Below are 25,789 nucleotides of genomic sequence, written 5' to 3'. Positions count from 1 at the left end.
CCTTACAGGCACTCCTGGACTATAAATTCTAATATCTTGACTTCTAGTCAACGGATTTTAGTGATTTTTTCAAAAAAGACTACAAAAGACTTCAGACTAGTCAACAAATCAAGAATTTCCAAATTCGGACTATTAGAACCCGAGATATTTACTTGCCAAAGAGAGACAAATTATTTTGCCTCTTACAGGCACTCCTGGACTATAAATTCCAATATCTTGACTTCTAGTCAACGGATTTCAGTGATTTTTTCAAAAAAGATTACAAAAGACTTCAGACTAGTCAACAAATCAAGAATTTCCAAATTCGGACTATTAGAACCCGAGATATTTACTTGCCAAAGAGAGACAAATTATTTTGCCTCTTACAGGCACTCCTGGACTATAAATTCCAATATCTTGACTTCTAGTCAACGGATTTTAGTGATTTTTTCAAAAAAGACTACAAAAGACTTCAGACTAGTTAACAAATCAAGAATTTTTAAATTTGGACTACTAGAACCCGAGATATTCACTTGCCAATAAGAGACAAATTATTTTGTTCCTTACAGGCACTCCTGGACTAAGAATTCCATTATTTTGACTTCTAGTCAACGGATTTTAGTGATTTTTTCTAAAAAGACTAAAAAGACTTCAGACTAGTCCACAAATCAAGAATTTCTAAATTTGGACTACCAGAACCCGAGTTATTCACTTGCCAATGAGAGACAAATTATTTTCTTCCTTACAGGCACTCCTGGACTAAGAATTCCTTTATCTTGACTTCTACTCAACGGATTTTAGTGATTTTTTCAAAAAGACTAAAAAGGACTCCAGACTAGTCCATGAATCAATAATTTCTAAATTCGGACTACTAGAACCCAAGATATTCACTTGCCAATAAGAGACAAATTATTTGGTTCCTTACAGGCACTCCTGGACTAAGAATTCCAATATCTTGACTTCTAGTTAACGGATTTTAGTAATTTTTTCAAAAAAGACTACAAAAGACTTTAGACTAGTCCACAAATCAATAATTTCCAAATTTGGACTACTGAAACTCAAGATATTCACTTGCCAAAGAGAGACAAATTATTTTGCCTCTTACAGGCACTCCTGGACTAAGAATTCCATTATCTTGACTTCTAGTCAACGGATTTTAGTGATTTTTTCAAAAAAGACTAAAAAAGACTTCAGACTAGTCAACAAATCAAGAATTTTTAAATTTGGACTATTAGAACCCGAGATATTCAATTGCCAATAAGAGACAAATTATTTTGTCCCTTACAGGAACTCCTGGACTAAGAATTCCATTATCTTGACTTCTAGTCAACGGATTTTAGTGATTTTTTCAAAAAAGACTACAAAAGACTTCAGACTAGTCAACAAATCAAGAATTTCCAAATTCCGACCACTAGAACCCGAGATATTCAATTGCCAATGAGAGGACCCTTCGTCTATTATTTTGCTTTGCATAATGGCACTTATGGTAATTTTATTATTAGTATGACCTTCAGACGTCCTTGAACTTTGATCATATCCTAATCCTAATGAAGTTTTCCAATTTGGCATCGAAAGTTCTCCAATTACACTGACGTATGACTTTGAAACTTAAATTTGACACTTACAAAGGCAAACCGCCTCCCCTGATCGACTGACACCTTGTGACCTTCAAAAAAATGCCAAGGTCACCAAGAAAAACGACCTTGAAATCACCTTGGAAACACGTTTTAATTGTTTATCTCTCTCTCTCAACTGCCTGGAAGAAATTTTTAATTTATTCCAGGCACTCGATCCAGTCATAGGACTCAATGGTTTAAGAAACTTTAGTTCTCTTTCTCTGTCTCTCTCATGTTCTATTGGTTCAAGAAATCAACTGATCTAATGTCTATAGAGTAGAAAGCAATGGAAGAAAATAAAAAGAGAGAAGAACAATTTGATTCGTCCAGGCAGTTGAAGCATATTTTTTTAGGGCTTTTATTATTAGTATGACCTTCAGTCGTCCTTGGACTTTGACCATATAGCAACACAAAGGCAAACCGCCTCCCCTAATCAACTGCCACCTTTCAACCTTGAGGAAATTGTAGCATTTGACCTTGTCAAGGTCACCAAGAAAAACGACCTCAAAATCACCTTGGAAACACGCTTTAATTGTTTATCTTTCTCTCTATCTCTCTAAACTGCCTGGAAGAAATTTTTAATTAATTCCAGGCAGTTGATTGAGTCAAAGTAGTGTTCAATGGTTTAAGAGACTTTAGTTCTCTCTCTCTCTCTCGTGCTCAATTGCCTGGACGAAATAAATGACGATCTAATCTCTCAAGGACAACAGCTTCAAGAAATTCCAGGTTTAAGTATGACCTTCAAATATCCTTGGCTCTTGGTCACATCCTAATTTGACCGACGAATGACCTTGAAACTGACCCTCACAAAGGCAAACCGCCTCCCCTGATCGTCTGATCGACTGCCACCTTGCGACCTTCAAAAAACTGCCAAGGTCACCGAGAAAAACGACCTTGAAATCACCTTGGAAACACGTTTCAATTGTTTATTTTCATCTCTCTGAACTGCCTGGACGAAATAAATGACGATCTAATCCTAAGGACAATAGGTTCAAGAAATCAACTGATCTAAAGTCTATAGAGTAGAAAGAAATGAAAGAAAATAAGGAAAAGAGAAGAATGGTTTGATTCGTCCAGGCAGTTGAAGCATAATCAATTTTTAGGTCTTTTATTATTAGTATGACCTTCAGTTGACCTTGGACTTTGACCATATAGCCACACAAAGGCAAACCGCCTCCCCTGATCGTCTAATCGACTGCCACCTTTCGACCTTGAGGAAATTGTAACTTTTGACCTTGCCAAAGTCACCGAGAAAAACGACCTTGAAAACAAGTTTTTATTGTTTATCTTCCTCTCTATATCTCTCTCAACTGCCTGGAATAAATTTTTTATTAATTCCAGGTAGTTGATTGAGTTATAGGGTTCAGTGGTTTAAGACTCTCTCTGTCTCTCTCTCTCTCTCTCGTGCTCAATTGCCTGGATCTCTCAAGGACAATAGGTTCAAGAACAGGTTCAAGTATGACCTTCAAATATCCTTGGATCTTGATCACATCCTTATTTGACCGACGAATGACCTTGAAACTCCGAATTGACCCTTACAAAGGCAAACCGCCTCCCCTGATCGACTGACACCTTGTGACCTTCAAAAAATGCCAAGGTCACCAAGAAAAACGACCTTGAAATCACCTTGGAAACACGTTTTAATTGTTTATCTCTCTCTCTCAACTGCCTGGAAGAAATTTTCCAATTAATTCCAGGCATTTCTGTATGAAGACCCTGAAATCATAGGGTGCCGTGGTCAAATACGTTTTGTCAAACATGGAAAAAATGAAGAAGAAGAAGAAGAAGAAGAAGAAGAAGAATGATTTCATTCTAACCAGCCATAAATCGAAATAAAGAAGGAAGGACAGTTTGACTGTGTCCTTCCTCTAACTTATTAGACGTTAGCTATCTCTCTCTCTTTCTCAACTGCCTGGAAAAATGTACTAATTAATCCAGGCACAGTTGATCCAGTTTGTCACGAATATCCAGAAGGAGAGTAATTAAATAAAAATTCCACGATAATTAACAAAATCGTCGGATTCATAACCAAAACACTTTTTAACTATAAACTTTATTTCTGGATAAAATAAATCTGTTACAAATATAGTTATTATACAATAATTCATGTGTAAACATCTTATCATCATTTTTGTTTAGTAACAAAGGCACAATTACGCTACCGAATTTGTTCATTATTAGATATGTCGAAAAAAAAAAATTTATAGCAGCTACACATACGAAGGTGTTCCAAGTGGGTGGTGAATTTTTCGAAAAATCTTCGATAGCTCGTTTATTTTGAGGTTTACGGCTAAATGTTATTCTTTATGATTTGTTCTGTTTTTGATGGGGAGTCTAATGATGTAGGAAAATTTGCGATATTTCCAATAGTTTTTGAGAAAATTAAGGAAAACTGTTTAGAGGTTTTTCTCGATTTTCTGGAAAACTTTTGGAAATAAAAATTATTTTTTTGTTGCGCTGGATGGGCGTTGGGATTCCGAACAAGTTTTGTTATAAGAATTTTTTTCTCCGACCAATAGTTTTCCTGGAAAAAAATTAAATACCAAAATTTCCGAAGGGAGATTTTTTTTTGGGAAAATTGGGTGTAACTTTTTTTCGGTGCTTTTTTCAAAAAAACTTTATTAGGCTTTTTTGAAGGTTTTTGAGTAACTAATCGATTTCCAACAAAAAAAAAATTAATTTTTTAAAAATTTTTTTTTTACCCAAAAATTTTCCATTTTTTCAAAAAATCTTCTATAACTCATTTATTTTGAGATTTACGGGTAAATGTTGTTCTATATGATTTGTTCTATTTTTGATTGTGATTCCAATGATACAAGAAAAATTTCAATATGCTCAATAGTTTTTGAGAAAATGAGGAAAAACTGTTTTGGAGTTTTCCTCAATTTTCCGGAAAACTGTTGGATATAAAAACTACTTTTTTATTGCTTCTGATGCGCATTGACATTCCAAACAACTTTTGTTTAAACAATTTTTTTCTCCAAACAATAGTTTTCCAGAAAAAAAATAAAAACTGAAATTATGAACATTTTTCCAGGGGTACCCCTTTGGATTTTTTCAGAAAGGGAAAATCAGGTATATCTTTTTCCAGGTACATTTTTTAAAAAAGTTTTATAAGACTTTTTTGTTGTTTTTTAAGCGATCTATCGATTTCCAAAAAAAAAATTCAAATTTTTCCAAAAAAATTTTTTTCAAATTTTTCACCCAAAAATTTTCCATTTTTCCAAAAATCTTCAATAACTCCTTTATTTATCAATTTTCGACAAAATATTATTCTATATAATTTGTTCTATTTTTGAATAGAAATCCAATGCTCAAAGAAAATTTTCCATATTCTCAATAGTTTTCGAGAAAATGAGGAAAAACTGTTTTGGAGTTTTCCTCAATTTTCCGGAAAACTGCTGGATATAAAAATTATTTTTCTATGGCATCTGATGCGCATTGAAATTCCAAACAACTTTTGTTTTAACAATTTTTTTCTCCGACCAATAATTTTCCAGAAAAAAAATAAAAACTGAAATTATGAACATTTTTCCAGGGGTACCCCTTTGGATCTTTTGAAGGAGAAATTTGCTCATAACTTTTTCCAGGTACATTTTCCAAAAAAGTTTTATAAGACTTTTTTTAAGTCCTTTGGGCAATTTATCTATTTCCAAAAAAAATAAAAATTTTTTCGAAAAATTTTTTTTTTACAATTTTTTATCCCAAAATTTTCCAATTTTTCAAAAATCCTCCATAACTTCCTTATTTTGAGATTTACGACAAAATACCATTCTTTATTACGATCTATCGATTTCCAAAAAAAAAATTCAAATTTTTCCAAAAAAATTTTTTTCAAATTTTTCACCCAAAAATTTTCCATTTTTCCAAAAATCTTCAATAACTCCTTTATTTATCAATTTTCGACAAAATATTATTCTATATAATTTGTTCTATTTTTGAAAACGAATCCAATGCTATAAGAAAATTTTCCATATTCTCAATAGTTTTCGAGAAAATTAAGAAAAACTGTTTTGGAGTTTTCCTCAATTTTCCGGAAAACTGCTGGGTATAAAAATTATTTTTTTATGGCATCTGATGCGCCTTGACATTCCAACCAACTTTTGTTCTAACAATTTTTTTCTCCGATCAATAGTTTTCCAGAAAAAAAATAAAAACCAAAATTTGGAACATTTTCCCATGGGTACCCCTTTGGATTTTTCCAGGAAGACTTTTTTGGGTATAACTTTTTTCAGGTACATTTTTCAAAAAAGTTTTATAAGACTTTTTTGTTGTTTTTTCATCGATTTATCGATTTCCAAAAAAAAAAATTCAAATTTTTCCAAAAATTTTTTTTTTCAAATTTTTCACCCAAAAATTTTCAAAAATTCCCCATAACTTCTTTAATTCGAGATTTACGACAAAATGTTATTCTACACGATTTGTTCTATTTTTAACTGGGATTCCAGTGCTAAAAGAAAATTTTCTATATTCCATATAAGAATAAAATTTTCTGACTAATTCACAGTTTTTGAGAAATTTCGATGCACCTTACAAAATTTTGGATAACTTCTTTGCTATTAAAGATAAAGTCATGATTCAAAGTTTCTTAAGATCTCCAGTTCATTTTCTCACTTTTATAGAAGAATGAAATTTTTTGAGAAATTGACAGTTTTGAGTAATTTGAAAATTTTGAATTTTTAGCATGTTTATGATGTCAACACTTCACAAAAATGTAAATAACTTCTTTGCTATTAAAGATAGAGTCATGATTCGAAAACCCTTATGATCTCCATATCATTTTCTCACTTTCATATAAAAATGAAATTTTTTGAGAAATTGACGGTTTTTGAGAAATTTACAAATTTTGATTTTTTTTTTATTTTTTGGATATAACTCTTTTCTAGTACATTTTGCAAAAAAGTTTTATAAAACTTTTTCCATGTTTTTTGAGCGATTTATCGATATCCAAAAAAAAAATTAAATTTTTCCAAAAATTTTTTTTTTCAAATTTTTCACCCAAAAATTTTCCATTTTTTCAAAAATTCTCCATAACTCTTTTATTTTTTGATTTACGGCTAAATGTTATTCTATATTATTTGTTCTATTTTTGAAAAGGAATCCAATACTAAAAAAAAATCTTCAATATACCCAATAGTTTTCAAGAAAATAGGGAAAAACTGTTTTGGAGTTTTCCTCAATTTTCCGGAAAACTGCCGGATATAAAAATTATTTTTCTATCGCATCTGATGCGCCTTGACATTCCAAACAACTTTTGCCTTAACAATTTTTCTCTCCAACCAATAGTTTTCCAGAAAAAAAATAAAAACTAAAATTATGAACATTTTTCCAGGGGTACCCCTTTGGATATTTTGAGAAACACTTTTTTGGGTATAACTTTTTTCAGGTACATTTTTCAAAAAAGTTTTATAAGACTTTTTTGTTGTTTTTTAAGCGATTTATCGATTTTCGAAAAAAAAATTGAAATTTTTCCAAAAATTTTTTTTTCAAATTTTTCACCAAAAAATTTTCAAATTTTTCAAAAATCTCCCATAACTTCTTTAATTTGAGATTTACAACAAAATGTTATTCTACATGATTTGTTCTATTTTTGAATAGGAATCCAATGCTAAAAAAAATTTTTCCATATTCCCAGTAGTTTTCGAGAAAATGAGGAAAAACTGTTTTGGTGTTTTTCCCGGTTTTCCAGAAATCTGTTGATACTAAAAATTATTTTTCTATGGCATCTGATGCGCCTTGACATTCTAAACAACTTTTTTTTAAACAATTTTTTCCTCCAACCTATAGTTTTCCAGAAAAAAAATAAAAACCAAAATTATGAACATTTTTCCAGGGGTACCCCCTTTGGATTTTTTCAGAAAGGGAAAATCAGGTATAACTTTTTCCAGGTACATTTTTCAAAAAAGTTTTATTGGACTTTTCTGTTGTTTTTTAAGCGATTTATCGATTTCCAAAAAAAAAAATCAAACTTTTTCAAAAATTTTTTTTTTCACATTTTTACCCAAAAATTTTCCATTTTTCCAAAAATCTTCAATAACTCCTTTATTTATCAATTTTCGACAAAATGTTATTCTATATAATTTGTTCTATTTTTTATTTGGAATCCAATGCTAAAAGAAAATTTTCCATATTCCCAATAGTTTTCGAGAAAATGAGGAAAAACTGTTTTGGTGTTTTTTCCGATTTTCCGGAAAACTGTTGGATATAAAAATTATTTTTCTATCGCATCTGATGCTCCTTGACATTCCAAACAACTTTTGTTCTAACAATTTTTTTTCTCCGACCAATAGTTTTCCAGAAAAAAAATAAAAACTGAAATTATGAACATTTTCCCATGGGTACCCCTTTAGATTTTTTCCGGAAGACTCTTTTGCTCATAACTTTTTCCAGGTACATTTCCCAAAAAAGTTTTATAAGACTTTTTTAAAGCATTTTGGGCACTTTATCCATTTCCAAAAAAAAATCAATTTTTCAAAAAAAAAATTTTTTCAATTTTTACCCAAAAATCCCCCATAACTTCTTTATTTTTCAATTTACGACCAAATATTATTCTACATAATTTGTTCCATCTTTAATAAGGAACCCAACGCCAAAAGAAAATTTTCCATATTCCCAATACTTTTCGAGAAAATCCGTTTATCCTGGAACACCCTTTACATGCCAACGTATGGTATATAAATAAAAACCAAATGTTTCTTTCGCAAAAAAACAAGAAAAGACCCTAATAAAAAAAGTTAAAAATAATTACGAAAACCGATTAAAATACTGTCTAACCTAAAAGAAATTATAATAAACCCAACTACTTAATTAGGTTGCCTTCTTAATGTAAAATTTCCACGTTCAGGAAGCAACCGCACTAAAATCATTATTACACCCTAAACAATAAAACATTAACGCATATTCATAATAACATGTTCATCAGGTAGGTACAATATCGAGAGAATAGTACGGGGACAAATGTAACGTATTGCACCCAATTGTATGCAATACGTCACATCGATCCACCCAAAAAAAAAAAACAAAAAAAAAACGTTTTTACCTGGACCTCTTTTTAACCGACTTACTTTTGTCCGACTGAGGGACTTTTTGGTGGAGCAGTAGTAACTTGGCAACGGCCCTTCGTTTCGCCGTTTTTCGCGATATACTGACCTTACCGACGACACCTAGCGGAGAGGGCACGCATTAAAAAAACAAAAACAACCGTTTGGAAATTAAAGACAGATTAATCAAGACGGTGACAGTTATTCAATTTTTTTTTTTTTTTTTACCTTTAAACGTGGCCCCCTTGATGTTTTCTTTGGCCTCGTTTTTTATATCCGACGGCCCCCTGCTACTTCGCAGATTGGCCGCGTAAGGAGTTTTCTTCGTTTCTCCTCGGTTCGAGTTTAGTACCTGAGAAACGTCGCCCAATTAGACCGAGGATTCGATTAAATGAGTTATAGTTGGCGCAGTCGGTAGGATCGGACTGCGCCAACTATGAAAAATCATCGCTTAAGAACCGCGTTTGTTTGATACGCATGATCGATCGTATCGGATGCCTTCGGTAACTCAAACAAAAAATGATCGTCGCTCACCTGCAATTTTCCTTCCGCCGTTCTACTTCTCGAATTTTTCTTCTTGTCCGCGGGCGGTTCCTTTGACCGCACCGAAGCGGTTCTCAACGACTGACGTTTAACGTTACTCACATTTTCTGCAACAACAACAATCGATTTGTATGAGGAAAAGAAGGACAGGGTTCAAAGGTTCTCCTCTAGGCCTCCTGACTGTCAAAGAACCCAAGAAGACTGTAAGAAGAGACTCAGTAGTCAAAATGGCTTCAAGTGCCTCTGGAACACCAATGAAATCGAGGAAAAACGGACCTGGAACGCTTGGAAGAAGATTTGAGGACGTACTCGGATGGTTCCATTCTGCTGATTACTATGGACCGGGAGGAACCTAATCAGAGATTCCCGAGGGAATGAACGTTGATACCACCCTAATTATAATTACTGCGATTAATTGAGGAAGGAGGAAATATTCTAAAAATGGAGCAATACTCGCTGTAAACCTTGCCTAAGTTTCATTTACATCGAAAGTAATCAGAGGTGAGCTGAATTATTGGTAGATATAGGTGTGCTAAAATGTCGACTAAAGGTATACAGGTGTGGCAAAGTGAGGTCTGGGGTGCGCAAGTTGGTGTGTCAATGAAAAAAAAAATGTCTGGCCCCCTTTGATTTTTTGAGGAAGACTTTTTGGGTGATTTATTGTGTTTAAATTTTCCAAAAACGTCCGTAACTTCGTTATTTTGAGTTTTATGGTAAAATGGTATTCTGGATGATTTGTTGTATTTTTGATAAGGAGTCCGATGCTAAAAAAAGTTTTTTGATATTTGTAATAGTAATCGAGAAAATGAGGAAAAACTGTTTCGGGGTTTTTCCCGGTTTTCCGGAAAACTGTTGGGAATAAAAAATGTTTTGTTTTAACAATTTTTTTCTCCAACCAATAGTTTTCCAGAAAAAAAATAAAAACCGAATTTATGGACATTTTTCCAGGGGTACCCCTTTGGATTTTTTAAGAAAGGGAAAACTAGGTATAACTTTTTTCTGGAACATTTTTCAAAAAAAAATTATAAGCATTTTTTGAAGGTTTTTTGATGATTTATCAATTTGCAAAAAAAAAAAAAATTTTCAAAAAAATTTTTTTTTCGGATTTTTCACCCAAAAAATTTCCAATTTTTCAAAAATCCTCCGTAACTCCTTTATTTTGAGTTTTACGAGAAAAAGTGATTCTACATGATTTGTTCCATTTTCGATAAGGAATCTAATGCTAAAAGAAAATTTTCAATATTCCCAATAGTTTACGAGAAAATGAGGAAAAACTGTTTAAGGGTTTTTCCCAATTTTCCGGAAAACTGTTGAAAATAAAAATTATTTTTTTATTGCATCTGATGCGCATTGACATTCCAAACAACTTTTGTTTGAACAATTTTTTTCTCCATCCAATAGTTTTCCAGAAAAAAAATAAAAACTGAAATTATGAAGATTCTTCCAGGGGTACCCCTTTGGATTTTTTAAGGAAGGGAAAACTGGCTATAACTTTTTTATGGTACATTTTTCAAAAAAGTTTTATTGGCATTTTTCAAAGGTTTTTGAACAATTTATCAGTTTACAACAAAAAAAATTTTTTTTTTCAAAAAATTTTTTTTTCGAATTTTTCACCCAAAAAATTTTCAATTTTTCAAAAATCCTCCATAACTCCTTTATTTTGAGTTTTACGAGAAAAAGTGATTCTACATGATTTGTTCCATTTTTGATAAGAAATCTAATGCTAAAAGAAAATGTTCAATATTCCCAATAGTTTTCGAGAAAATGAGGAAAAACTGTTTCGGGGGTTTTTCCCGATTTTCCGGAAAACTGTTGGGAATAAAAAATGTTTTTTTATTGCATTTGATGCGCGTTGACATTCCAAACAACTTTTGTTTTAACAATTTTTTTCTCCAACCAATAGTTTTCCAGAAAAAAAATAAAAACCGAAATTATGGACATTTTTCCAGGGGTACCCCTTTGGATTTTTTAAGAAAGGGAAAACTGGGTATAACTTTTTTCTGGAACATTTTTCAAAAAAAATTTACAAACATTTTTTGAAGGTTTTTTGATGATTTATCAATTTGCAAAAAAAAAAAAATTTTTTCAAAAAAATTTTTTTTTTCGGATTTTTCACCCAAAAAATTTCCAATTTTTCAAAAATCCTCCGTAACTCCTTTATTTTGAGTTTTACGAGAAAAAGTGATTCTACATGATTTGTTTCTTTTTCGATAAGGAATCTAATGCTAAAAGAAAATTTTCAATATTCCCAATAGTTTACGAGAAAATGAGGAAAAACTGTTTAAGGGTTTTTCCCAATTTTCCGGAAAACTGTTAAAAATAAAAATTATTTTTCTATTGCATCTGATGCGCGTTGACATTCCAAACAACTTTTGTGAAGACAACTTTTTTCTCCAGTCAGTAGTTTTCCAGAAAAAAAATAAAAACCGAAATTATGGACATTTTTCCAGGGGTACCCCTTTGGATTTTTTAAGGGAAAACTGAGTATAACTTTTTAATGGTACATTTTTCAAAAAAATTTTATTGGCATTTTTTAAAAGTTTTTTAACAATTTATCTATTTACAACAAAAAAAATTTTTTTTTTTCAAAATTTTTTTTTTCCAATTTTTCACCCAAAAAATTTCCAATTTTTCAAAAATCCTCCATAACTCCTTTATTTTGAGTTTTACGACAAAAAGTGATTCTACATAATTTGTTCTATTTTTGAATAGGAATCGAATGCTAAAAGAAAATTTTCAATATTCACAATAGTTTTCGAGAAAATGAGGAAAAACTGTTTCGGAGTTTTTCCCAATTTTCCGGAAAACTGTTGAAAATAAAAATTATTTTTCTATTGCATCTGATGCGCATTGACATTCCAAACAACTTTTGTTCTAACAATTTTTTTCTGCAACCCATAGTTTTCCAGAAAAAAAATAAAAACCGAAACTATCAAGATTTTTCCAGGGGTACCCCTTTGGATTTTTACATAAGGGAAAACTAGCTTTAACTTTTTTCTGGTACATTTCTCAAAAAAGTTTTATTGGCATTTTTTGAAGGTTTTTGAACAATTTATCAATTTACAGCAAAAAAAATTAAAAAAAAAAAAAAAAATTTCCAATTTTTTACTCAAAAAATTTCCAATTTTTCAAAAATCCTCTATAACTCTTTTATTTTGAGTTTCACGACAAAAAGTGATTCTACATGATTTGTTCCATTTTTAACAAAGAATCTAATGCTAAAAAAAAATTTTCAATATTCCCAATAGTTTAGGAGAAAATGAAGAAAAACTGTTTCAGAGTTTTTCGCAATTTTCCGGAAAACTGTTGAAAATAAAAATTATTTTTTTATTGCATTTGATGCGCATTGACATTCCAAACAACTTTTGTTTTAACAATTTTTTTCTCCAACGAATAGTTTTTCAGAAAAAAAATAAAAACCGAAATTATGAAGATTTTTCCAGGGGTACCCTTTGGATTTTTTAAGGATGGGAAAACTGAGTATAACTTTTTTATGGTAAATTTTTCAAAAAAGTTTTATTAACATTTTTTCAAGGTTTTTGAACAATCTATCAATTTACAACAAAAAAATATTTTTTTTTTCAAAAATTTTTTTTTTGAATTTTTAACCCAAAAAATTTCCAATTTTTTAAAAACCCTCCATAACTCCTTTATTTTGAGTTTTATAACAAAAAGTGATTCTACATGATTTGTTCCATTTTTGATAAGGAATCTAATGCTAAAAGAAAAATTTCAATATTCCCAATAGTTTTCGAGAAAATGAGGAAAAACTATTTCAGAGTTTTTCCCAATTTTCCGGAAAACTGTTGAAAATAAAAATTATTTTTCTATTGCATCTGACGCCCGTTGACATTCCAAACAACTTTTGTGAAGACAACTTTTTTCTCCAGTCAGTAGTTTTCCAGGAAAAAAATAAAAACCGAAATTATGAAGATTTTTCCAGGGGTCCTTTGGATTTTTTAAGGAAGGGAAAACTGGATATAACTTTTTTCCGGTACATTTTTCAAAAAAGTTTTATTGGCATTTTTTTAAGGTTTTTGAACAATTTATCAATTTACAGCAAAAAAAAATTAAAAAAAAAAAAAAATTTTTTTCCAATTTTTTACTCAAAAAATTTCCAATTTTTCAAAAATCCTCTATAACTCCTTTATTTTGAGTTTTACGACAAAAAGTGATTCTACATAATTTGTTCCATTTTTAACAAGGAATCCAATGACAAAAGAAAATTTTCAATATTCCCAATAGTTTTCGAGAAAATGAGGAAAAACTGTTTCAGAGTTTTTCCCAATTTTCCGGAAAACTGTTGAAAATAAAAATTATTTTTCTATTGCATCTTATGCGCCAAGACATTCCAAACAACTTTTATTTAAACAAATTTTTTCTCCGACTAATAGTTTTCCAGAAAAAAAATAAAAACCAAAATTATGGACATTTTCCCAGGGATACCCCTTTGGATTTTTTAAGGAAGGAAAAACTGAGTATAACTTTTTTATGGTACATTTTTTAAAAAAGTTTTATTGGCATTTTTCAAAGGTTTTTGAACAATTTATCAGTTTACAACAAAAAAAAATTTTTTTTTCAAAAAATTTTTTTTTTCAAATTTTTCACCCAAAATTTTTCAATTTTTTAAAAATCCTCCATAACTCCTTCATTTTGAGTTTTACAACAAAAAGTGATTCTACATAATTTGTTCCATTTTTAACAAAGAATCCAATGCTAAAAGAAAATTTTCAATATTTCCAACAGTTTTCGAGAAAATGAGGAAAAACTGTTTCAGAGTTTTTCCCAATTTTCCGGAAAACTGTTGAAAATAAAAATTATTTTTCTATTGCATCTAATGCGCATTGACATTCCAAACAACTTTTGTAAAGATACTTTTTTTCTCCAACCAACAGTTTTCCAGAAAAAAAATAAAAACCGAAATTATGAAGATTTTTCCAGGGGTACCCTTTGGATTTTTTAAGGATGGGAAAACTGAGTATAACTTTTTTATGGTAAATTTTTCAAAAAAGTTTTATAAGCATTTATTGAAGATTTTTTGATGATTAATCAATATACAACAAAAAAAAATTTTTTTTTTTTAATTTTTTTTTTCGAATTTTTTACCCAAAAAATTTCCAATTTTTAAAAACCCTCCATAACTCCTTTATTTTGAGTTTTATAACAAAAAGTGATTCTACATAATTTGTTCCATTTTTAATAAGAAATCCAATGCTAAAAGAAAATTTTCAATATTTCCAATAGTTCTCGAGAAAATGAGGAAAAACTGTTTCAGAGTTTTTCCCAATTTCCCGGAAAACTGTTGAAAATAAAAATTATTTTTCTATTGCATCTTATGCGCCAAGACATTCCAAACAACTTTTATTTAAACAAATTTTTTCTCCGACTAATAGTTTTCCAGAAAAAAACTAAAAACCAAAATTATGGACATTTTCCCAGGGATACCCCTTTGGATTTTTTAAGGAAGGGAAAACTGAGTATAACTTTTTTATGGTACATTTTTCAAAAAAGTATTATTGGCATTTTTCAAAGGTTTTTTAACAATTTATCAGTTTACAACAAAAAAAATTTTTTTTTTCAAAATTTTTTTTTTTCGAATTTTTCACCCAAAAAATTTTCAATTTTTCAAAAAACCTCCATAACTCCTTTATTTTGAGTTTAACGACAAAAAGTGATTCTACATAATTTGTTTCATTTTTAACAAGGAATCCAATGCTAAAAGAAAATTTTCAATATTCACAATAGTTCTCGAGAAAATGAGGAAAAACTGTTTTAGGGTTTTTCCCAATTTTCCAGAAAACTGTTAAAAATTAAAATTATTTTTCTATTGCATCTGATGCGCATTGACATTCCAAACAACTTTTACTTAAACAACTTTTTTCTGCAACCCATAGTTTTCCAGAAAAAAAATAAAAACCGAAATTATGAACATTTTTCCAGGGACACCCCTTTGGATTTTTTAAGGAAGGGAAAACTGAGTATAACTTTTTAATGGTACATTTTTCAAAAAAGTTTTATAAGACTTTTTTGAAAGTTTTTTGATGATTTATCGATTTACAAAAAAAAAAATTTTTTCAAAAATTTTTTTTCACCCAAAAATTTTTCAATTTTTCAAAAATCCTCCATAACTCCTTTATTTTGAGTCTTACGACAAAAAGTAATTCTACATAATTTATTCCATTTTTAACAAGGAATCCAATGCTCAAAGAAAATTTCCAATAACCCCAATAGTTTTCCAGAAAATGAGAAAAACTGTTACAATTTTCGGTCAAAAAGACCACACAAAACCCACGAAAAACCAGGCCCAACCAATGAAACAATGAGAACTCAAATTGCTACAACGACCTCCGAGGACTTTTTAATTACGCAATTTTTTGCCAGGAAAAACGTGTATACATCAAAGGAAGAAAAAGACACCAAAACACCATTTTCTCACACTCTTTAAAAACTCACCCTCTAAAGCTGCAACTCGGGCCTTTACCGTCTCCCCCCTCCCGTTTTCCTGGCTCCGTAACAGTCTGTCCGCCGCCACCCCCTCCCCTTTGCCCACGTGCATCACCATCCCGAGGGCGTTTTTCAACTTTTTCCTCTTGGTCAACTGGGCCTTGACGCTGCTCGTCTTTTGTTTCAGGGCCGCCGCCTTCTTCGTTTTCAGGCGGATTTTTTGAGCGAAAAACTTTCGGTCTCTTTTGTTTTTATGCTTGTCATCGTCAGGTTGCACCTGGACACTTGATTTTCTCGATTTTTCCGCCTCTTCCGCCAATTTTTTCAGTTTTTCCTCCGCGAGGGTGCAGGGGGCGGGTCCTTTAGGTTCCGCCAAAAATTTCTGCGTGAGACTCAACCGGACGCTTTTCCGTTGCTGTTGCGCTTCCGGTTCGACGAATTTCCGTTTGGTCGGCGCTTGTTTCTTTTCCGGAAGCGCTTCCGGGTTTTTTTTGTTTTTAATGCAGCTTTCGTCGTCGTTTGTTTCCTCGTCCGCCTCGATGTTGCTGCTCGAGATCTCGTTGATTTGTATGGTATTATCGTCGTCTACCGGTTTCTCCCTTTTTGCTTCCTCATCAATGTTTTCGGTAAAGTAGGCGCTGTCTCTCAGCTTTAAGGTGCACTGCTTCCTCACCGGGTCAATGCTTATCACGTTGGTGGAGGTGATTGAGTCATGGGAGGTGCATTGATCTTTAGGCAACGCCTCCTCCTCAATGGCACTTTTCTCTTTTAACGTCACTTCCGGTTTGGCATTGACTTCCGGTAATTTTTGAGGCACCACAGAGTCAACTTGGACAACAGACGTTTCTTCCGGTTTATTCGATTGAGAGGTGTTGACGTCACACCTGAAATTGTACCCCCACTCATCAAAATTGTACTGAAACCTGTACAGAACCGGACTCACCGCGTCACAATTTTAAGGCCGCTTTCCGGTAAATTTTTTTTACGGTCCTTCAGGACTTGGGCCCTGGGGGGACCCGGGGGGTCCAACATCAAAGTGACCGCCGACGTGTTGTCCGCCCTCATTTTGGTCGCGTGCCACCTATAAACGACAAACAAGAGAACCCTGAAGATGGAGAAAAAAGAAGAAACGTCGTCCCAATACCTTTCCAAAGCCTTCTCCACTAAAAGTTTACTGGGGTTAAGCCAGACTTTGTTGTAATCGTCGCTCAAGGCTTCGCACTCGTTATGCCTCTCGGCCTGCTGGACTATGTGGACGGCCATTGAGGGGCTCAACATGTTAAATAAACCGTCGGTACCTTAATAAGGGTTAAACGGAGGGTTAAATTCGACCTTGTTTCAACCCTTAAGTGATTTCTTGCAGTCGAAAGTACGAAAAACCCCATTAAGTAAGGTCCAAGGTCGAGTCAAGGTCACGTCCGTTAACGTCGAAGTATGAAAGTCAATTCAAGGTCACGTGAAAGGTCGATGCGGCGTCTTAAGGCAACGTTGAGGATCGCGTTGAAAGTCAAAGTCAACGTCCGAGATTGAAGGTCAAGAGTATGACGTCGGAGTGTGAAAGTCAAGTCAAGGTCGCGTGAAAGGTCAAGTCAGGTCGAGGTGACGTCGATATAAACAAATGCTTGATTAAATATTAATCGAAAGACCTCTGGCATAATATTTGGACCATGGAAAGGGGTAGAATTGACTTTTTAGCCACTTTTAGACCTAAAAACCTCATTTTAGACCCGAGAATCGTTTGACGATCGTGATAAAATGGTGACTATCGTCTCTGGAAATGTTCATTTGATCATAAAAGTGAAAATTCTGAAATTTTCCAGGCATAATTAGACCATGAAAAGGGGTAGAATGTTGAAAAATTGACTTTTAGACCCAAAAAACTCATTTTAGACCCAAAAAACGTTTGACGATCGTAATAAAATGGTGACTATCGTCTCTGGAAATATTCATTTAATCAGAAAAATGAAAATTCCAGAATATTCCAGGCATAATTGGACCATGAAAAGGGATAGAAATGTGGAAAATTTGAGTTTTAGACCTAAAAACCCCATTTTAGACCCAAAAAACGTTTGACGATCGTAATAAAATGGTGACTATCGTCTCTGGAAATATTCATTTAATCAGAAAAATGAAAATTCCAGAATATTCCAGGCATAATTGGACCATGAAAAGGGATAGAAATGTGGAAAATTTGAGTTTTAGACCTAAAAACCCCATTTTAGACCCAAAAAACGTTTGACGATCGTGATGAAATGGTGATTATCATTTCTGGAAATAATAATTTCATCAAAAAAGTAAAATTTCCAGAATATTCCAGGCATATTGGACCATGAAAAGGGGTAGAATGTTGAAAAATTGACTTTTAGACCTAAAAAACTCCATTTTAGACCCAAAAATTGTTCAACGATCGTGATGAAATGGTGACTATCGTCTGTGGAAATATCCATTTGATCATAAAAGTAAAAATTCTGGAATTTTCCAGGCATAATTAGACCATGAAAAGGGGTAGAAAATGAAAAAATCGACTTTTTACCCACTTTTAGACCCAAAAATCCCATTTTAGACCCAAGAATCGTTAAACGATCGTGATTAAATAATGACTATCGCTTCAGGAAATATTAATTTGGTCAGAAAAGTGACAATTCTAGAATATTCCACGCATAATTGGACCATGAAAAGGGGTAGAAATGTTAAAAAATTGACTTTTAGACCCAAAAACCTCATTTTAGACCTAAGAATCGTTTGACAATCTTGATAAAATGGTGACTATCGTCTCTGGAAATATCCATTTAATCAGAAAAGTGGCATTTCTGGAATATTCTAGGAACAGTTGGACCATAAAAAGGGGTAGAAATGTTGAAAAATTGACCTTTAGACCCAAAAACTCATTTTAGACCCAAGAATCTTGTGACGATCGTGATGAAATGGTTACTATTATCTCTGGAAATATTCAGTTTATTAGAAAAGTGACAATTCTGGAATATTCCAGGCGTAATTGGACCGTGAAATGGGATAGAAATGTGAAAAAATTGACTTTTAGACCTAAAAACCCCATTTTAGACCCAAAAAACGTTTGACGATCGTAATGAAATGGTGACTATCGTCTCTGGAAATATTCATTTAATCAGAAAAATGAAAATTCCAGAATATTCCAGGCATAATTGGACCATGAAACGGAGTAGAAATGTTGAAAAATTGACTTTTAGACCCAAAAAACTCATTTTAGACCTAAGAATCGTCAGACGATCGTGATAAAATGGTGACTATCGTCTCTGGAAATATCCTTTTGATCAAAAAAGTGAAAATTCTGGAATTTTCCAGACATAATTAGACCATGAAAAGGGGTAGAATGTTGAAAAATTGACTTTTAGACCTAAAAACCCCAATTTAGACCCAAGAAACTTGTGACGATCGTGATAAAATGGTTACTATTGTCTCTGGAAATATTCAGTTTATTAGAAAAGTGACATTTCCAGAAAATTCCAGGCATAATTGGACCATGAAAAGGGGTAGAAAGTGAAAAAATCGACTTTTTACCCAGTTTTAGACCCAAAAACCCCATTTTAGACCCGAGAATCGTCAGACGATCGTGATGAAATGATGATTATCGTTTCTGGAAATATCCATTTGATCAAAAAAGTGACAATTCTGGAATATTCCAGGTATAATTGGACCATGAAAAGTGGTAGAGAGCAGAAAAATTGATTTTTAGACCCAAAAACCTCATTTTAGACCCAAAAATCGTTTAAAGATCGTGATGAAATGATGACTATCGTCTCTGGAAATATCCATTTAAACAGAAAAGTGACATTTCTGGAATATTCCAGGCATAATTGGACCATGAAAAGGGGTAGAAATGTTGAAAAATTGACTTTTAGACCTAAAAACCTCATTTTAGACCTAAGAATCGTTTGACGATCGTAATGAAATGGTGACTGTCGTCTCTGGAGATATTCATTTAATCAAAAAAGTTACATTTCCAGAATATTCCAGGCATAATTGGACTATGAAAAGGGGTAGAATGTTGAAACATCGACTTTTTACCGATTTTTAGACCCAAAAATCCCATTTTAGACCCAAGAATCATCAGACGATCGTAATAAAATGATGACTATCGTTTCTGGAAATAATAATTTCATCAGAAAAGTGACATTTCTGGAATATTCCAGAGATAATTGGACCATGAAAAGGGGTAGAAATGTTGAAAAATTGACCTTTAGACCCAAAAACTCATTTTAGACCCAAGAATCTTGTGACGATCGTGATGAAATGGTCACTATTGTCTCTGGAAATATTCAGTTTATTAGAAAAGTGACATTTCCAGAAAATTCCAGGCATAATTGGACCATGCAAAGGGGTAGAAAGTAAAAAAAATCGACTTTTTACCCACTTTTAGACCGAAAAACTGACTTTTAGACCCAAAAACCTCATTTTAGACCTAAGAATCGTTTGACGATCGCGATAAAATGGTGATTATCGTTTCTGGAAATATTCATTTAATCGGAAAAGTGACATTTCCGGAATATTCCAGGCATAATTGGACCATGAAAAGGGGTAGAGAGTGAAAAAATCGACTTTTTACTCACTTTTAGAACTAAAAACGCCATTTTAGACCCCAAGAGTCGTCGACTATCGTAATAAAATGCCAACTATCGTCTTCGGAAATATACATTTGATCAGAAAAGTGACAATTCTGGAATATTCCAGGCATAATTGGACCATGAAAAGGGCTAGAACGTGAAAAATTAACTTCACTTTTCAACCTAAAAATCTAAACGAAACACTTCCGGATATATATTGATTAGACAGAACAGGATCGATCGAACGGCCTCCGAGACCACCCGATTTAACCCCCTCAGACTTTTTTTTTTTGTTTTTCATCAATTCACGTTTAATACCGCGACTTTTTTCACATTTTCAACTGCAAGCAAGTCATCAAGGGCGCGTGCGTCGTTTTTTACGAGTGTAAACCCACTCACCGAATATGAGACATCGATGCACGTTGGTGTCGATCGCCATCACCGAACAATCGGGATCCGGCGACACGACGAATTGATTATTTTGCGAATTGTAGGACCACAAGTCCCCCAGACTGCGCGCCACCGCCAAAAATGGAATTTCATCGATCGGAGTCGACCTACGTACCGGACCTTGATGTCCGATCTTCGGTCTGTTCCATACCACCCGAGGCACCCCTATAATATGTACAGGGGGTCTCAGAAAAGTATTTAAATAAAGCATTTAATTCAATTGTTTACTGTTATATTAACACTAACACACACTAGGGGGACTGTTCATTAATAAGCGTTACCTGACTTAGAGACCACTTTCCCACCGGAACTCTCTATCCTTCTCATTTCCTCCGGGGTTTCCGGTTTGTGGTCTTTGGTTAAAGGTTTCGCCTTCCATTCGGAAGTTCCCGGTTCCTGGTAGCCTAAAAAACGTTCAATTGTTTTCGGATATTGTTCCCCCCCCCCTACCCCCAAATCGATTTTTCCTTAAGGCTCACCTAAGATGATCCCGGAATCTCCCACGTGCCCGATATAAATTTTCCCGCGTCTAATGAAGGCCACCGAGGCGGTGGTACCTGCGGTACTGGGCAAACCCGAGCTGGTTTTCGGCCATTTTGCTGCAACGTTTCATTTGTTTAACGAATATTCCCGAATATTCACGCATTTAAACGAGTGGTACCGTCAAATTGGGAGATTGACGTTCCGTACATTGTTTGGGCACTTTTGGCTTTTTTTTTCACGTAATTTATTGACTATATGATGACTATTGATCTTGCAGAAATTTTTTGTTTCTTACAGGCTCTCCTGGACTAAGAATTCCATTATCTTGACTTCTAGTGAACCGATTTTAGTGATTTTTTCAAAAATGACTAAAAAAGACTTCAGACTACTCAATAAATCAAGAATTTCTAAATTTGGACTACTAGAACTCGAGTTATTCACTTTCCAATAAGAGACAAATTTTTATTTTCTTACAGGCACTCCTGGACTAAGAATTCCATTATCTTGACTTCTAGTGAATGGATTTTAGTGATTTTTTCAAAAAAGACTAAAAAAGACTTCAGACTACTCAATAAATCAAGAATTTCTAAATTTGGACTACTAGAACCCGAGTTATTGACTTGCCAATAAGAGACAAATTATTTTCCTCCTTACAGGCACTCCTGGACTAAGAATTCCAATATCTTGACTTCTAGTGAACGGATTTTAGTGATTTTTTCAAAAAAGATTAAAAAAGACTTCAGACTAGTCCACAAATCAAGAATTTCTAAATTTGGACTACTAGAACCCGAGTTATTGACTTGTCAATAAGAGACAAATTATTTTCCTCTTTACAGGCACTCCTGGACTAAGAATTCCAATATCTTGACTTCTAGTGAACGGATTTTAGTGATTTTTTCAAAAAAGATAAAAAAAGACTTCAGACTAGTCCACAAATCAAGAATTTCTAAATTTGGACTACTAGAACCCGAGTTAATGACTTGTCAATAAGAGACAAATTATTTTGTCCTTTACAGGCACTCCTGGACTAAGAATTCCATTATCTTGACTTCTAGTGAATGGATTTTAGTGATTTTTTCAAAAAAGATAAAAAAAGACTTCAGACTAGTCCACAAATCAAGAATTTCTAAATTTGGACTACTAGAACCCGAGTTATTCACTTGCCAATAAGAGACAAATTATTTTGTCCTTTACAGGCACTCCTGGACTAAGAATTCCATTATCTTGACTTCTAGTGAATGGATTTTAGTGATTTTTTCAAAAAAGACTAAAAAGACTTCAGACTACTCAATAAATCAAGAATTTCTAAATTTGGACTACTAGAACCCGAGTTATTGACTTGTCAATAAGAGACAAATTATTTTCCTCTTTACAGGCACTCCTGGACTAAGAATTCCATTATCTTGACTTCTAGTCAACGGATTTTAGTGATTTTTTCAAAAAATACTAAAAAAGACTTCAGACTACTCAATAAATCAAGAATTTCTAAATTTGGACTACTAGAACCCGAGTTATTGACTTGTCAATAAGAGACAAATTATTTTCCTCTTTACAGGCACTCCTGGACTAAGAATTCCATTATCTTGACTTCTAGTGAATGGATTTTAGTGATTTTTTCAAAAAAGACTAAAAAGACTTCAGACTACTCAATAAATCAAGAATTTCTAAATTTGGACTACTAGAACCCGAGTTATTGACTTGTCAATAAGAGACAAATTATTTTCCTCTTTACAGGCACTCCTGGACTAAGAATTCCATTATCTTGACTTCTAGTGAATGGATTTTAGTGATTTTTTCAAAAAAGACTAAAAAGACTTCAGACTACTCAATAAATCAAGAATTTCTAAATTTGGACTACTAAAACCCGAGTTATTCACTTGCGAATAAGAGACAAATTATTTTGTCCCTTACAGGCACTCCTGGACTAAGAATTCCATTATCTTGACTTCTAGTCAACGAATTTTAGTGATTTTTTCAAAAAAGACTAAAAAGACTTCGGACTATTCAATAAATCAATAATTTCCAAATTTGGACTACTAGAACCCGAGATATTCACTTGCCAATAAGAGACAAATTATTTTCCTCCTTACAGGCACTCCTGGACTAAGATTTCCAATATCTTGACTTCTAGTCAACGGATTTTAGTGATTTTTTCAAAAAAGACTAAAAAGACTTCAGACTAGTCCATAAATCAATAATTTCCAAATTTGGACTACTAGAACCCGAGATATTCACTTGCCAATAAGTGACAAATTATTTTCCTCCTTACAGGCTCTCCTGGACTAAGACTTCCATTATCTTGACTTCTGGTGAACGGATTTTAGTGATTTTTTCAAAAAAGACTAAAAAAAACTTCAGACTACTCAATAAATCAATAATTTCCAAATTTGGACTACTAGAACCCGAGATATTCACTTGCCAATAAGAGACAAATTATTTTCCTCCTTACAGGCACTCCTGGACTAAGAATTCCATTATCTTGACTTCTAGTCAACGAATTTTAGTGATTTTTTCAAAAAAGACTAAAAAGACTTCGGACTATTCAATAAATCAATAATTTCCAAATTTGGACTACTAGAACCCGAGATATTCACTTGCCAATAAGAGACAAATTATTTTCCTCCTTACAGGCACTCCTGGACTAAGATTTCCAATATCTTGACTTCTAGTCAACGGATTTTAGTGATTTTTTCAAAAAAGACTAAAAAGACTTCAGACTAGTCCATAAATCAATAATTTCCAAATTTGGACTACTAGAACCCGAGATATTCACTTGCCAATAAGTGACAAATTATTTTCCTCCTTACAGGCTCTCCTGGACTAAGACTTCCATTATCTTGACTTCTGGTGAACGGATTTTAGTGATTTTTTCAAAAAAGACTAAAAAAAACTTCAGACTACTCAATAAATCAATAATTTCCAAATTTGGACTACTAGAACCCGAGATATTCACTTGCCAATAAGAGACAAATTATTTTCCTCCTTACAGGCACTCCTGGACTAAGAATTCCATTATCTTGACTTCTAGTCAACGAATTTTAGTGATTTTTTCAAAAAAGACTAAAAAGACTTCGGACTATTCAATAAATCAATAATTTCCAAATTTGGACTACTAGAACCCGAGATATTCACTTGCCAATAAGAGACAAATTATTTTCCTCCTTACAGGCACTCCTGGACTAAGATTTCCAATATCTTGACTTCTAGTCAACGGATTTTAGTGATTTTTTCAAAAAAGACTAAAAAGACTTCAGACTAGTCCATAAATCAATAATTTCCAAATTTGGACTACTAGAACCCGAGATATTCACTTGCCAATAAGTGACAAATTATTTTCCTCCTTACAGGCTCTCCTGGACTAAGAATTCCATTATCTTGACTTCTGGTGAACGGATTTTAGTGATTTTTTCAAAAAAGACTAAAAAAAACTTCAGACTACTCAATAAATCAAGAATTTCCAAATTTGGACTACTAGAACCCGAGATATCAGCATCTGACAAGCACTCAAGATATTTTTTTATTTCGACTGCCTAAAACTAATTTCTCATTTATTCCAGGCAGTTGAAGCAGTATCAAAAGCCTGTGCCAAGTCTAGAAACATTGCCAAACACGTTTTAATCCATATTTCCTACACTAACTCGCCCTAATCTATTAATTTCATCAAACAACGCCCAAACTGTCTTAAGGATACAATAAAACACCACGAAAAAGTTCAATTTTCATTGACACACTTATCGCTAAACTAAAATCGTAAACACGCCCTTACATTGTTCCCTCCACATGGCGTAATGGGTCGCAATGTATCCGTCCCTTATGGCCCTCAACACCTCCTCGTCATTGTCGCTCCAAAAGTTTTTGTGCTTTATGATGGTTTCCATGAGGTGTTCTTTGGCAAAAGAGGCCGCCTCCACACCCCCGTGTCCATCGTAGATACCGAAAAAGGCGTATTCGAGGTCCTTTTCGTCTTCGGTTTGCTACAAAAAGGCAAACAGAGGCTCAAGGAACACTTTCTCGAGTTGGGGGGGGGGCACAGGAAGGTTTTGGACAATTTTTAGGGATGTTTTATGATCTTATTGAGGCCTTTGATACTATCCAACATGGGCAAGCTGTCAAGGGAGATTTAAGTCGAGGGTGGTGGTACCCATGAATATCGGGTGGATTGTATGCAACTGAGGTTCAAATTATGAGGTAAAATAAGGGTTAGAGTGAAAATGCTCCTTTGCAGCCCAGATTTTGACGTAGAAAAGTGGGAATTAGGGTTCAAGGAGTCAGTTTGGGAAGGATTTAAATGGGGTACTTGAATGGCCCCAAATTGAAGCTTCAAGCGGTAATTACTAATTAAAACAGATAAAACAGAGGCAAAACCGAGTACAGATTTAATAATTAAGGAAAAACCCACCTGGTAAGCGACAGAAAAACTGTCCTCCATATATTTACGACCGCCCTGACGACAATTGCCGGTTACCCGAAGGTTCACCCCTATGGACGCGGGCATTTTATCACATTTAACCCTAAAATCGATTAAAACTTATTCAATTAACAATTTAAAGGCATAAAACGTGTTTATTTATGTTTGTTAACTCGCGAATGATGATGGTTTGTGTGCCATTTTTTTTTTCTCTCTCTCTGTTGTTGTGTTTATATAATTGACAGT

General features: G+C 33.2%; 1 protein-coding gene across 1 annotated transcript; it reads right to left on the bottom strand.

Moving 5' to 3' along the window:
• Window positions 1-3,632: 3,632 nt before the first annotated feature.
• LOC126747774 (protein phosphatase 1D) lies at window positions 3,633-25,778 on the bottom strand. Its single transcript, XM_050456575.1, has 11 exons — window positions 25,535-25,778; window positions 24,902-25,109; window positions 21,132-21,251; window positions 20,934-21,056; window positions 20,602-20,817; window positions 16,767-16,920; window positions 16,566-16,703; window positions 15,632-16,506; window positions 9,170-9,285; window positions 8,864-8,987; window positions 3,633-8,758 (listed from the first exon to the last, which is right to left on the bottom strand). The coding sequence occupies exons 1-11, from the start codon at window positions 25,628-25,630 to the stop codon at window positions 8,631-8,633; spliced, it is 2,298 nt and encodes a 765-aa protein (XP_050312532.1). The 5' UTR covers window positions 25,631-25,778; the 3' UTR covers window positions 3,633-8,630.
• Window positions 25,779-25,789: the final 11 nt, after the last annotated feature.

This window comes from Anthonomus grandis, chromosome 20 (assembly GCF_022605725.1).
Source record: "Anthonomus grandis grandis chromosome 20, icAntGran1.3, whole genome shotgun sequence".
NCBI classification, from domain to species: domain Eukaryota; kingdom Metazoa; phylum Arthropoda; class Insecta; order Coleoptera; family Curculionidae; genus Anthonomus; species Anthonomus grandis.
The sequence above is the reverse complement of the archived record's forward strand: the minus strand, read 5'-3'. Positions and strand labels throughout refer to the sequence as shown.

Coding starts and splice junctions, on each gene's coding strand:
- LOC126747774 (XM_050456575.1), bottom strand. CDS start 25,630: ATGCCCGCGTCCATAGGGGTGAACCTTCGGGTAACCGGCAATTGTCGT. Junction 20,818..20,933: donor GAAAGTGGTCTCTAAGTCAG/GTAACGCTTATT, acceptor TACATATTATAG/GGGTGCCTCGGGTGGTATGG. Junction 16,507..16,565: donor GGCCTTAAAATTGTGACGCG/GTGAGTCCGGTT, acceptor GTACAATTTCAG/GTGTGACGTCAACACCTCTC.